Genomic DNA, 13,559 nt, shown 5'->3' with positions numbered 1-13,559 from the left:
TGCCCTGCGTTTCCCATGCTACACCACAGCTTCGCTCCAAAAAGCCCCAAAGAGAAGTGACATTTAGGAAGGATTAGGAATAACAAAAGGGAGGTTTCTAGAAGAAGGAAAAAGGAGAAGAAAGAGCTGATTGCAAATAACAGGAAAGAGAAGCAGAGATGGAGGCCAGGTTCATGTCTCTGCGGGGAGATTCTCCAGAGCTCTTCTGGCAAGAGGCAGGGAGTGATTCCCCGGAGCTCTTTGCTCTTCTGCAGCGAGAGAAAACAGGGATTTCATCGTCCCGCTCACTGCAGCCGCCTGACCCTTGCAGGGCGAACCCCGGCCTGGTGGGAAGGGCTGGATTTTGGATCCCCTTTGCCTGACGATTTGCAGCTCCCGGAGGATGGGGGAGCGCGAAGAGTCCCACAGCAGGCAGTGAGGCCAGGGAAAGGCCGAGCATGTCCCGCAGTGGGGACGGAGCTGGGGACAAAGTTGCAGAGAACGGGAGGGAAGGCCCCCGTCCCTCTGGCATCTCATCCCTGCTCGTAGAGGCCGGTTTCCCACGAGAGCACAACGCAGGCACGAGAGCCACCCGTGCCCCTTGCTCCTGTCCCCTGCGGCAGGCAGCCCTCGCACGGGGTCCCGCCGCAGCAGCAAAGGCGTGACGGATCAAGGGTGCCAAACTCCCAATTCCCTTTCCACCATCTCCTTTTCCTCCCTTCTTTTTCTTCTTGCCTGGAGAAGAGGCCAGGAAAATGCAGGTTTGCGTCCAACTAGACAGAGCCGGGCCAAGCCTCCAGCCAAAGTCAGCGCCGCCGGAGCGTGCGGACCCCCTAAACCGCTCATCTGCAACCCGACGGTTCCTTTCCCTTGCTTCACCCGGAGTGTAGTGCTCCCAGCCAGCAGCTCACGGAGACAAAATACACCTGGCCATCAGGAAGAAATACCTTGCTAAGCCCCAGCGAGCGCTGGGGTGCCCTGGCTCATGTCTCCGGTTCGGGGAGGGCCAGGGTGGACCCACCATGCGAGGTCCCTCATGGATCTTCCTGAGCCAGTGGCTTCCTGAGACCTGACACAGGCCTTGGGGCTGGGAAACGGGGAAGGGGCGCAGGCCGGTGCAAAGCGTCCACCCAGGCCATTGATCTGGGAACAGCAAGGAGGGAAAGGGGATGTAGAGCAAGAAGCTGCCCCAGACGGAAAAAAGGGGCATCTGGCCACGTCGCGTCACAGCATGGGAAGGACATACAAGCAAAATAAACTGTCGCTGCCCCTCGTCATCCTCTGATGCTTCATAGCTATATTTACCTGGGTGGTGTTGGAGGGGAACGGGAGGAATTGGGGGATTCCTGAAGGGTCCCAGCAGGGCTGGCACTGTGTGAGCCCCCCCCACCAGGCACCTCAAGAGACTCCTTGGGGCAACGAGGGGGCCTGGCCCCAGCAAAGCACCTGTAGGGGCAGCCCACGGCAGACCTGCTGCAGCGGGGTGGGGTCTCAAAGCCCACCCTACCCCTGCAGCTCCCACCTCGCGGCGGGGGAGAGCCCCCCCAAACCTTCTCTCCTCCCTGCCCCGGGCCAAGAGAGGGTCCCTCCAGGCAGGAGCAGGGGCTGGGGCACGGGCTGTCTTTCTTAGGGTGGCCCTGCCACCTCCTGGCCAGCGTGGGGACTGCCAGCCGGGCCGGTGGCACCTCCATCCCACCCCCTCCGAGCTGCTCTGGGACCCACAGCCCCTCGGGGGACAGGGGACAGGCCCCTGCCCCATCACTCTGCGCCTCTCACTCGGCTTACCTGGCCCTGGCCTTTCCTCCTCCTCTTCCACCCAGCCAGATACCATCAGACGAGCAATACTGGGGTGGCAGCCACGGCACTGGGTACCACGGGGCATCACCAGGTACCGCAGGATGTCACTGGGTACCTGGGATGTCACCGGCTACCACGGGATGTCACGGGCGCTGGGTGCTGCAAAGCATAGGGAGGGTCCGGCACTGCTGAGGCAGCACCCGGCAGAAGGACCCTCCTCGGGCACGGCACCAAAGAGGTCTCTCGCTCTCCAGCCTCCAAACCCTGCCCTAAAGCATAGGCGTGTGAGCCCGGCTCGGCCCCCGGCGCCCTGCGGAGACCCCAGCCTCTCTGCCCCGAGGCTTTTCCCACACTCGCCGTTTTAGACCCAAGGAGTGTGTCTTCACGCACAGGAGCGAAACCAGCCCAGCACCTCCCTCTGCCCCCCCCCCCGAAAAACCCACAGACAGCATGAGCTTTTTGTTTCTTAGAGGAAAACAACCCCCTCCAACTCGAAAAGTTTTATTTCATTTCATCCCCTCCTGGGCAGAAAACATCAAGTGCCACAAGTTTCTCACAATAAAACACATTCTCACCCACAAGTCCAAGCCAAACTGCAGGAGAACAAACTCTAGGGAGGACAACTTAAATACACTCACTTGAAAACCAAAATACCAAACAAACCCTCAACACCACAGTGTCAAAAGGTGGGACCCATATAAATACAGTGCAATAATTATGTACATTTTACAAGGGCAGAACTAAAAGCCTGGAGAAAGCAACCCCTCTCGGACCGATTTCATAGCAAATCCAAAGGGAAAGGGCTCCAAGGCGCAAGGTGACGGCAGGGACTTCTCGGGGGGCTTCTGTCTCCGCAAGGGACCAGCTCAGCTCACCTGCGGCAGCGAGCGTGGCGCTGGCGTTCCCTCGCTGCAGCATGCCGTCCCCAGCTGGAAAAGCCTTGCAGCACCCACCTTGGTAAGACTAAGACTAAAACCTGAGCGGCTGTATCCAGACCGGTGCCTGGGATCCAGCGGGAAAGCCCGGCTTGTGGAGCCAGGCCAGAATCGATCCCCGCGGGGAGTGGGCTGCCGGCTGCCCGGCCGTGCTCCAGCCTGCGCAACCACCCGCCGCGAGGAGGGCGAAAAGGAGTAAAATAAAGGAAAAGCTTATTTTTATTTTGCTGGGAGAAGTCCATCCAAGTGAAGGGAACATGCTGCTCTGCCTGGGGCAGCCCCCCATGGGGGCGGTTTGCAGCTCGGAGATGCCCAGCGCATGCAGGACCCAGTGAGGGGGGATTTGGGGAGGGGGAGAAGGGGATGGGGCCGGGGGGGAGCTCTCCTCCGCCACGACGGCCGGCCCACACTAATGCTTCCCGGAGCCCCTCTCTGCGGGTGATGCTCCGGATTAGACCCGCGGCAGGCGGAGAACACAGCCCCCAAGGTCACATCCAGCTTCCGCCTCTCCCAAATCCCGTCACCCCCGCAGCTCCCGCCAAGCCGGCACCAGCAACGCTGCTCACGTCCCCTTGGGTCCCAGCACGGCCAGGCCATGTCACCACCCCCCAGATGGCAGGGCGAGCCGAGGAGCAGCCAGAAACCCTTCCCTCCTGTTTTCAAGCCAGAGAGATGATTTACCAAAGTTACAAATACCATCCCTCCTCCCCAGCTCCAGTTTAAATATCCCCAGTACAAATAGCTTTAAGACACGGAAGTGAACTGGCACAGACCGAAGGCAGCGGGGCCGCGTCCTCCTAAAATATACTGCAGCGAATGCTCAACATCCCGGCAAGGGGGTTCCCGAGCTGCTCTTTCTAGGTACATCACCGAGGGGTCTTAGGTAAAACGTTCATGCTTGAGCTTCCTTCTCTCTCTAACCAGAGGTGGCTTCATCTTTGTTGACTTTATTTTTTTTTTTTGTAAGGCTACTGCAGCTACTTTGGGGGAAAAAAAATCAGCTCTGATCAGCCGAAACCCAGGGGAACTGCCGGAGGCGAGAAGTGCCGAGCTGTCCCTCCTCACGGGACCGTGGGAGAAGGGTCGGGACCGAGCAGGGAATGAGAAATCACAGAGCTCAACATGTACATGATCCGTACGGGTCTTGCTCAAAATGACCCAAAACAACCAGTCCTGACCTTAAAGAACGGGCCTAACTGGGGAGCACAGGGAAGGACCTCGGGACGAGAGCCCCATCACGACAAGCAGCCCCTCCAGGCGCAGGTTCCCGTACGGCCTGGGGGAACGGGCACCCCGAAACCTCGTTGCACCCAAGCGCACCCCAGTCTGCCAGCAGCCCCAGGGCACCACCAAGACGCCCTCGTTTTGGGGGGTTTTGCTTGATTTTTTTTTTTTATAGCCAGTGATCGGATGGGATCTGACTGGATCCTTTCACGGGAGCCTACGTCTCCCCCAGGTGCCCCCGCAGCCCAGCGAGGGGCCAAAGCCAGCACCCAAAGCCCCTCAGGGACAAACAGGCAGAAGAGAGACGAAAGGCCACCGAGGGTGACAGACAGCCTGGGCGCCTCGGCTCTGAGGAGCAGCACGCAACTACCCGCAGCCAGCCCAAAGCCCCTCAGACCCATTCCTCATAAAAGACGTCCCCCGTCCACCACCCTGGGAAAGCCCAGCATCCCCCAAACCCATCCCCCGGCCCTGCCGACTCGCCTCCCTTCTCCCGCAAAAGGCCATGCGGCGCAGCGCTCTCCCGCCTGCCCCCCGCAGAGACCCCCCGCTTTCAGCACACGAGTGGACGGGGCAGCCGAGCACCCTTCGCCGACGCGCAGCCGGATCATCTTCGCCCGACCGCGGCGCCGCCTGGCCAGGCAAGAAACCCCGGTTTGCCGGGGTTAAAACATCCCTAAAGGCGGTTTAACCTTCGGGGTCCTTCACCGCACCGAGGAGACCAAGGGAGGGGAGAGGCCGAAGGCACGCAGAGACCGTTAGCACCATAGCGGGGGCCGGGAAGAGGAGGCAGGCGACGGGGAGAGGACGGTCAGTTCTTCAGCAGGTCGCCCAAGTCGTAGGCCTCGAAGAGGTCGCTGACGCCCTCGTCGCCCTCCAGCCCCCAGAGGTAGTCGTCCTGGTCGAGGGGCGGCGAGAAGGCGATGAAGGGCCCCGAGTCGAGGTAGGACGGGGCGCAGGGCAGCTGGTCCTCCGTCTGCTGCAGGAGGTGCTGGGGCGAGCCCAGCAGCCCTTCCTCCACCTCCACCAGCGCCGGCCGGGGGGGCTCCGCTGGGGTGGCGAGAGGCAGAGACCGGGGTGAGTTGGGGGCACCCACGGCGACAACCCACCCCGCAGCCCCCCGCGCCGGCATCGCCCCCGCGGCACCTTTCTCCGGCGAGGGGGTGGCGGTGGGGCGGTCCCGCAGGGACGTGGTGGAGGAGCCGGTGGTGTCCTTGGCAGGGCTGTCCTCCGGGATCTCCTCCGGGCACAGGTATACCTCGATGGGGCCGTTGGTGCTCCTCAGATGGAGCTGCAGGTTGTCCTGGCCGGGGCGAGAGGAGGGCTCAGGGTGCCTCTCGGGCCACGCGGGACACCTCCCCGCTCCCACGGCCCCTAAAGGGTCAAACAGCCCCAGGGGACACACAGAGACTCCCAAGCCCTCCCAGGATGCTGAGGAAGGACCAGCCTGGGGCTCACCCCCGAGATGCCCCAGATGAAGGCGTTCAGCCGCTCCGGGGTGGGTGGGTGTACAGCGCCTGGCGCACCGAGCGCTGGCCCCGCCACCCCCTGCCCCGCTGCCAGCCCCCGCGCACCTCGCTGAAGTCCGGCACCTCCAGCCGCGTCTCCGGGGGAGCCTTCACGGCGATCACCGTCTGCTCCTGGAAGTTGCTGATGGCGCGGAGGTCCTGGTAGGTGACGTACGCCAGCGTGGACGAGGAGGAAGTATAGGAAAAAGCGATGCTGCAAGGGAGACGCCTCAATTCCCCCCCAGCCCAGCAATGCTGCTACCGAATCCCGGGCTCCAAACGTCCTCCCCAGCCCGGGACAGGGAAGGCGAGGGGCACCCAAGACCCTGCGCCCAAGCCCACACCACTGCACGTGGCTTTCTCCCGACAAGGATATCTCTGGTTGGCTTCGTCATCCGTGAGCTGCTTTAGCTGCAGAGCGCAGTCCTGGAGGAGCTGGTCCAGTGTCCTCTCCGTCTTGGCCAGCTCGGCCAGCTCATCACGCAGCACCTGCTGCTTCACCGTCACCGACGTGTCCTCAAAGATCCCTGTCCCCCTGCACAGCGGAGACGGGTCTGAGGAGCCGTCAACCTCCGCAGGGAGAGATCTGGCTCTCCCCATCCATCACCAAGTCTCACTGGGACACCCTGTGTCCCCAAGCCACCTATCCCCATCCTTTCCCGCTTGCCACTTGCCAACCACCCCTGGGAGCCAGTTCTCCCCATGGATGACCCTTTACCCCCTCCAGCTCTCCCCGTTCCCCACTGGCATCACCTACATCCACTGGATGTGGTTCTTGGACTTCTTGCGGATGAGCTGGATGCCCTCCAGCACGTTGGTGATGTCGTAGATGCGCCGTTTCTGCACTTCGAGCACCTCGGCGGCGCGGTTGAGGTCCAGGACGCCGTCGGCCGACTCGCTGAGCAGGTGGATGAACTTCTTGGTGAGCAGCCCCAGCGAGGTGTCGTAGCGCGTCTTCTCGCCGGGGGACTTGGGAGCTGCAGGGAAACGAGAGACGCCCCCAACCCCCTGCTTCAGCCTGGGCCGTGGGACGGAGGTGACCTGCCGGGTTGGGTTGGGGAGGCCGGTGCTGCAGCTGGGACGTGAGGCTGGTTGCACAGGGACAATCAAAGCTCTCACAAACCTCAGAAATAAAAACACCCAGGGAGTTTTCTGGCAGTTCAGGGAATTGAATTGGCTCAAAAAGCCTGATGAGCACCAGAAAGGAAGGGCCAAGGACTGGACACGGCTCCCGTGTTCACAGCTCCAAAGACAGCAGATCGGTTTGGGTCATGTGGGGCAGTGCTGGAGGGGATGTCACAGAGACCAGCAGCTTTATAGGGGAGAGAAATGGGGCTCCCAAGCCCCCCACCTGCTTTCCTCCCCATCTCAGCCCAGCACCACTTACTCCTCGGGCTGGGGACCTGGGCCAGGGTCCTGCCCTTGCCCTTGGGCGTGCGAAACTCGGGGTGGCACGGCTGGCCGGGACCCTCCAGATCCAGCTTCCGCTTGGCCTGGAGCAGGAGAAAAAAAATCAAATAAAAAATCCTTAAGTTAGGGAAGATCCAGACACCAGCCCTGGCCCCAGGGCCAGCCCGCACCTCCCAGAGCCCCCGCGTCCCCGCGCTCCCCTCCGCGCCGGGGACGAAGGCGGCTGGGAGCAGGGGGTGGTCCAGGGTGCCCCCCGACATGGGGGAGCGACGGGCCAGGGTGAAAGGATGAGCTGGAGGGACCTCGCGCCTCTCTCCTTCCCGCAGCCCTGGCGGTCCCCGACTGTGCCCTGCACCCCGCTTCGAGAGAGCCCCCGGGATGGCAGCGCGGACGGTGTCGGCGCCGTGCCCTGGCCGGGTGGGGAGGAGAGGGGCCGGCTGGGGCCACCGGCACCCCTATCGCTTCCTGCCCGCTTCCTACCAGCCCGGCCCGCCGCCCGCCTATCGCTCGCCCGAGTGCTTCCCCCGCATCGCCGGGCACCCTGCCACGGCGCGCAGCGAAGCCGCAGGGATTTCCCCTCACCGCCGGGGCCGAGCCCTGGCAGCGGCACCGGCCGGGGGCTCGGCGGCTCCGTGCCCACCGCGCCGCGCGGCCGCTCCCCCCCCCGGCGCTCGGAGCCCGCGCGGTCGGAGGCAGCTGGGGCCGCGCAGCTGGCACCGGCGCACCTGGCCTCGACCCGGCTCGAGCTGCCCCGGGGGATGCGCGGGTGCCCCCGCCGTGCGCCCAACCCAGCCGGGCGGCGCAGAGGGTGGCAGCTGGCTGCCCCCGAGGGGCCCCCTAGCATCGCTTGGTGGCGGCGGCGGGGGGGAAGGATGCACGGGGGGGCAGTCACAGCCCAGAGATGCCGGCGGAGGGGTCCCAAATCCACCCTCCGAGCCGGTGCAAATCCCTCAGGACCCCCCCCCCCCCAAAAAAAAAAAGCAGGTGACAAAACCCAAGGGATTTGGGCTCAGCTGCAAGGAGCGGCCCCCCCCTCCCACCCCAGTACCTGCTCCCAGGCTGGGCCGGGCCGCAGGGTCCCCCCCAGCGCGTCCCTCATGGTCCCCGGCGCGGCTCGGCTCTCCCCGGCACCCAGCTCCGCGGGAGGGGTTGGGTGCCGCCGCGGCTGTCGGCATCCGAGGGGGCCGGTGGGAAAGGCGCCGGCGGCTCTTTTCCGCCCCCCTAGGGAGCCAGGTTGGTCCTGAGCTCCTGTGGGAACCCGCTCCCTGCCCTCCCCGGAGCTGCCGGCACCCCAGCAGCCACCGCCGCCGAGCGCGTGGGAAACACCTGCCCCGGCTCAGACCCCGGCGCGTCTGCCAGCCCCGCGCCCAGCCGGCACGGAGACGCGGCGGGGGGGGACACGGCTCCTTCCACCAAACCCCCCCTCCAGCCCCGGGGGCATCAGCCAGCGGCACGGGGGGGACAACGTGCCCCCGTCCTGCCGGGGCCCAGGCTTTGAGGCTCCCCGCGTGTCCCTGTCCCCCTCCAGCCTGCGTGCTTGCTCTGGGGCACGGCTTCATCTCCTTCCCGTTTCCCCAAGCAGCAGCTCTTGGGGGAGAGGGGGAAACTGAGGCACGGGTAGCGACGGGGGGCACCGACTGGGACGGGGCAGTCAGGAGCACCGGGCAGGTCCTTGCGTCCCGCTGGCCACCTCGAGGGGCCCGAAATGGTGTCCCATGTTCAAGCCCGGGGGGGGCCCCCAGGTTGCAATCGCAGGGGGCTGCAGGAGAAGCATGTTACGCAGAGGGGCCAATGGGGACCCCCTTCCCACGCGAGGTCTGGGGGTGCGGGAAGATCCCCCCCCCGCGGCGGCGACGGACAATGGACAAGGGGGAGGCTGGGTCCCAGCTGCCGAGCCCCGGCCGGGCAGGATTAGGCAGACGACAGCTGAGCCAGGCACCGCGCGGGGCTCCCAGCACCCCTCCGCCGGTGGAGCGGGAGGAAAAACGGGTGTAAACCAGAGCAGATGGGAGCAGGGGACAAGCCACCCTCCTGTCCCCAACCCCAGCAGGGACACCGAGCCACCCGCAGCCCCCCGGGCATTGCACCGTCCCCCCTGCCTCCTGCTCACGGACCGCCGGGCATCGCTGCCTGGGGCAGACCCCGCGTTAGGACAGAGCCAGCTGCTCCCTATGTGATGCTGTGGGGGGTGGTGGGGGGAAAAGAGGTTTGATCCCAGTTTTGGGCGAGGGCAGGAGACTTCACGCGGGGGTGAAGGGAGGCGGGGAGCGGGCCGGGCACCCTGCCAGCTCCACTTGCCAAGCAGCCCTGGCGCCAGGGGCTACACCCTGCGCCCAGCCCAAGCATCAGAGCAACCCTCTCCCCCGGGGCCCGCAGCTCGCTCTTCCCGCCAACGCTTCGTTTCGACAGCGCCCGCTGATTTCTCCGGGCTTGCCCGGGCCCTGCCTGCCTCTCCGGTCCCCTCCCTGCCCCGCACGAGCCCTTCCGCCCCCTGCGCTCCCCGGGCCGTGGGAACGCAGCGCCCGGGTATCGCACCCGGCGTGACTCGGGGCACCGCACCATCGCGGGACCAAGCACCACAATGACCTTTAGGGGAGCACCCGGCTCGGCTGGTCCCAGGCGGCAGCACCCCGCTGACCCCCCAGCCGGGACCCCGACAGCCCCCCACCTCGTCCTCAGCACAAATCACCCCCAGCCGTAGGCAGAGCCCCACGGCCGCGCAGGCTGCCTGCAGAGCAAAGCCGGATTTGGGGGGGGTTGGAGGAGCCTTTCAGCCCCACCACGGGGAGAGCTCGACTCCAGCCCTGATCCTAGGCCGGGGAGCTGGGAAAAATTCATGGCGGGGAGGAAACGCAGCATCCCTCCCCGCAGGTACCGCTCTCCCCATCTCACTTCCGACGTGGCCGGCATCTGCCTCCCCTCTGGAAAGACCCCGAAACCCCAAGCCGCAGCGCAGACGAGGAAGGCCTGCTCGTGATCCACCTTCCGATCCCCTTTCCCCAGGGCACAGATGCTGGATGCTATAAAAGACAGAGCCAGAAAGGGCCCTGGCCCCCGCGGATGTCCTGACTGCAGGGAGGGTGCTGGGAGGCGATGGGGTAGACACCACCCCGGCACCCATCCCGATGCGCCCGCCGGTAAAGCCGTGCCCACCACGACCCCCCAAAACCACCCATCCCGCCCACATAGAAAACCCCTCGATGTTTCCCTGCCGGCACCCTGGGGACGGCATCGCCCCAGGCCACCGCGTTGGAAACGGGCCCCGCCGCGGAGCCTTTGTGCGACAACCCAGCCCGCTTTCCCACGGAGGGACGCGAGGATGGCGCGCCGGGAACGGGTCCTCTCCCACGGCCGGGCCAGGCGGCTGCAGCCGGTGACCCTGGATTCGTTGCGACCTTTTCCTGCCGCCTGGTATCGCGCGAATCCCGCAAGCAGGTGGGAGCGGCTGCAATTGCCCTGCCCGGGAGTCATCGGCTGGAAACGTTCATTATCTGATCGCCCCAGATCTGCACACCCAAAGGTTGCGCCGGCGAAGGCGCAGGGCGAGAGGGCCTGAACGGACGCGGGGCGCCGCTCCGAGCGGCAGCTCGGCGAGTCAGGATTGAACGCGGTATCCCCAGCGTTGGGACTCGGATGGGACGGGGTCACACGAAGGGACCTGTCGTGGGCCACTGCTGCAGTCACCCATGCCACCCACCCCTCTGCCGCCTCCCACCCCCTCCCACCCAGCTTTGCAGTCGCATCCCAAAGCCAGCGTTCGGCAACCTCGACATCGCAGCTGCCCACGGCTCCTGGGGTCCCCTGGGATCACCCCTGGAGACCCGGCCTGGCGTCATAGAGTCACTGGGGACTGGAAAACTAAGAGCTCTGAAGGCCTCGGCTGGGAGGGCGAGACGGGACCTCCGGAGGGGCCGTAACCAACAGCACAGAAACACCCCCCTGGTTTGCAACATCAGAACCCCAGATGAGCTCCGCCACCATGCTCAAAAAAAGCGCGGGTGTTAATGGGGATCCGGGGCGTGTTTTCATGGGAGCGGGAAGCAGCACAGGTCTTTCCTTACACAACAGCCCCGGCAGCGCGGGAAGCGACGTCTCGCGCAGCTCTAAGACAAAGACGGCCCAGAGCAGCTCCCGAGGGCCAAGAGGAGACAGGTGGCCCCAGCGCCCTGCCGGCCAGGGGCCGCGCGGAGCGCAACGTCCCGGGCCAGCCCGGCATCCGCCAGCCCTGGCCGCCCCCGGCGCGGAGAGGGCGAGCCGAGGGACCGCTGCTCCCCGGCGACGTCCCCACCTGGCACGGAGCAGCAGCAGCCGCGGGAAGGGGGAATAAATCGATCAATCAAGCTTTTAAAAACTAATCGAAGTTACAGCGCGCTGGGATGCCTCCCAGGACCTGGGGAGAACAGAGGCTCACAGTGAGGGCTGGACACGCGCCCAGGCGCCGGGCAGGCAGGAATTAAATGCCAGCCCCAGCTGCCAGCGGGGCTGCCTGGCTCAGCGGGGGCCCTCCAGAAGGAAGGCCCAGGCCGGGAAAAGCCGCTCACGCTCCCCGACGCTTGGCAAAAGCCACGGGCCGGCGTCCGAATGGCTGAGCCCCGGCATCGGCGGCGTTAAGCTGCTGCCCCTCGATCCGGGCAATGTCGCGGTTCTGCCCGGATCGGGTCCGAGCCCGCTGGGAAAGCGGCACAGCCCGGCACGGCCCCCCCGAGGCAGCCCCTGCCCCATCCCCAGCCCAGACCCCGGGCAAGCTGTCTGGGCTCCAGTTTCCCAGTTTCCTCTTTAGACCGGCGGGCTCCGAGGCTTTGCAAGCGCAGCCCTCGCCCCAAACGTCGCCAGCATCACGCTGACAGGGGCGCAGCCAAATTCAGCTGTCAGCAATCCCCTTGTCCCCCCAAAACACCGTCCCAGCACATCTCCCACCCTGCCAGCCCAGCTCTCTCTGCCCATGCACCAGGGTCCCTCGTTCAAAGCCATGAGGCATCCCAGAGGGCGAGGGGACCATTTCCACTGCAATCCCCCCCCCCAGCAAACACATTTCAGGCCCCACTCTGCCCCCTAATATCTCATATCACAACCCTGCCCAGGCAGGAAACAAGCCCGGGCAGCGAAGCTGAACTGCCCCTGGCCCTTGTCCCCCACCAGCAGCCCCTGAGGCTCCTCGGGTGACGGGTCGCCTTGGGGGCTGCAACCCAAAACAGGGGTGCTAGCGGGGCAGCGAAGGTGCCCCCCTCCAACGCAGGGCAGGGATGGTGCCGGCACGCAGCCTTCGCTTCCTTACGGCGAAAAGGAGCTCGCAAGGGCCTCGGCTCCGCGGCCTGAGCTTGAGGCACAGCCCAAACTCTTTGCAAGCGAGAGAGAGAAAGGGAGAGAGAAAGAAAAATAAGAAAAGAGGAAGAGCGGAGCCGGCTTTGCGGGCCCGCACGGGCTAAGGGAAGTTGAGAAACGTATGAGCCATTTCACTGAGACTTCTGATTTCAAACCTTACCCTCCCCCCCGCGCAGCCGGCGGAGCAAAGAAACACCTTTTGGGGTGCAGACCCCCGCCGCGGCCCCAAACCCAGGGACGGCTGCGCGTCTTGGACATGGTCCAGCCCTGCTCCTCGGGCCTCGCCGCCAGCTCCCCTCCCTGCAAAGGGCCAGAGCGGCCCGGAGACCCCAGACTCACAAAAAATGGGTGCAAAGACAGGATCGGGGAGGGAGGGGGTGAAGACACCTTACCGGCAGCCTTCCCGCAGAGGCCGATCGGATGCTCCTGAGCTCGGGGCCCTGCGGGGTGGCGTAGAGGCAGCCACCCCGGGGTGCGGGGACGCTGACAGCCGCCTGCGAGTAGACCTGCGTGAAGCAGCCGCCGGGGACAGAGGCCACCGAGGGGCTACCCAGGCTGGAGGCCACCCGCTCGGCGGAGCCCATCACCGACACGGCCTTCTTCTGGTGGTGCTGCTGCTGCTGCTGGTGGGGCGGGAGGGCGGCGCCCCCCCTCCCCGCGCCGGGGGACACTCCCCTGGGGAGCCGCAGCATTGCAAAGTCCTTTCCGAGAAGCCCAGCTGGCCCGGGGGAGGGGGCCGGCACGCAGCTCGGCTTTGCAGCGCAAGGGCAGGTCACAAGCGCAGGGGCAGCATTTTGGGGAGGGGGGGGGGGAGAGGGGAGATTAGGGGGAGCTGCCCGCCTGCAGCCGCCAGAGGGATCCGCGGGGCCCTGACAGCGGCCGGAACTCCGAAAAAAACTGAAGAAAGCGCTTAAAAGCTGCAGCGGCGGCTACAACACCGGGAGAGGAGGAGGAGGGGGGCACGGCCAGCAAAACCCCGCTAAAAAGGCGCGTTTCGCCCTAAAAGTCGCCCCCGGCGGCCGTCCGCGCTCGAACCGGATGGAGGCCGGGGCGGTCCGGGCCCCGCCGGCGGCTCCGCAGCGGGCCGGCCCCGGCCCCGGCTCTTTCCCCTGCTCGGTCGCGTCTTTCTTTTCTTTCTTTCTTCCTCCCCTTCCTTCTTTCCCTTTCACTCTCGCTCTCGCTCGCTCTTTTTTTTTTTTTTTTTTTTTTAAGCGCCAAACGACGTGCCGCGAAATTCGGATTTCCCGCGGAAAACGCCGCGCACTGATTGGCCCCCGCCGCATCCGCCCGCCCCGCTGGATACAGTGTAGCCGCGCGGCGGCGGCGGCGGCGGGGTGGGGGGGGTGGTGGTAAGGGGGCAGCGCGCCGCGCCGCGAGGGGCGGG

The 13,559-nt window shown here is 65.5% G+C and overlaps 1 protein-coding gene across 2 annotated transcripts; it reads right to left on the bottom strand.

Annotated features, from left to right (window-relative positions):
* Positions 1 to 2,244: 2,244 nt before the first annotated feature.
* E2F2 (E2F transcription factor 2) lies at positions 2,245 to 13,332 on the bottom strand. Of its 2 annotated transcripts, XM_068917420.1 has the most exons (7): positions 12,568 to 13,332; positions 6,831 to 6,936; positions 6,201 to 6,420; positions 5,820 to 5,978; positions 5,510 to 5,624; positions 5,082 to 5,238; positions 2,245 to 4,985 (listed from the first exon to the last, which is right to left on the bottom strand). In XM_068917420.1, the coding sequence occupies exons 1-7, from the start codon at positions 12,865 to 12,867 to the stop codon at positions 4,747 to 4,749; spliced, it is 1,296 nt and encodes a 431-aa protein (XP_068773521.1). In that variant the 5' UTR covers positions 12,868 to 13,332; the 3' UTR covers positions 2,245 to 4,746. The 2 variants fall into 2 exon arrangements, with proteins under 2 accessions (XP_068773521.1, XP_068773522.1); XM_068917421.1 differs by having other exon boundaries at positions 4,599 to 5,238; positions 12,568 to 13,104.
* Positions 13,333 to 13,559: the final 227 nt, after the last annotated feature.

The sequence above is a fragment of the Struthio camelus genome, chromosome 23 (assembly GCF_040807025.1).
Source record: "Struthio camelus isolate bStrCam1 chromosome 23, bStrCam1.hap1, whole genome shotgun sequence".
In the NCBI taxonomy this organism is placed as follows: Eukaryota; Metazoa; Chordata; class Aves; order Struthioniformes; family Struthionidae; genus Struthio; species Struthio camelus.
This window is presented reverse-complemented; position numbering and strand designations above follow the sequence as displayed.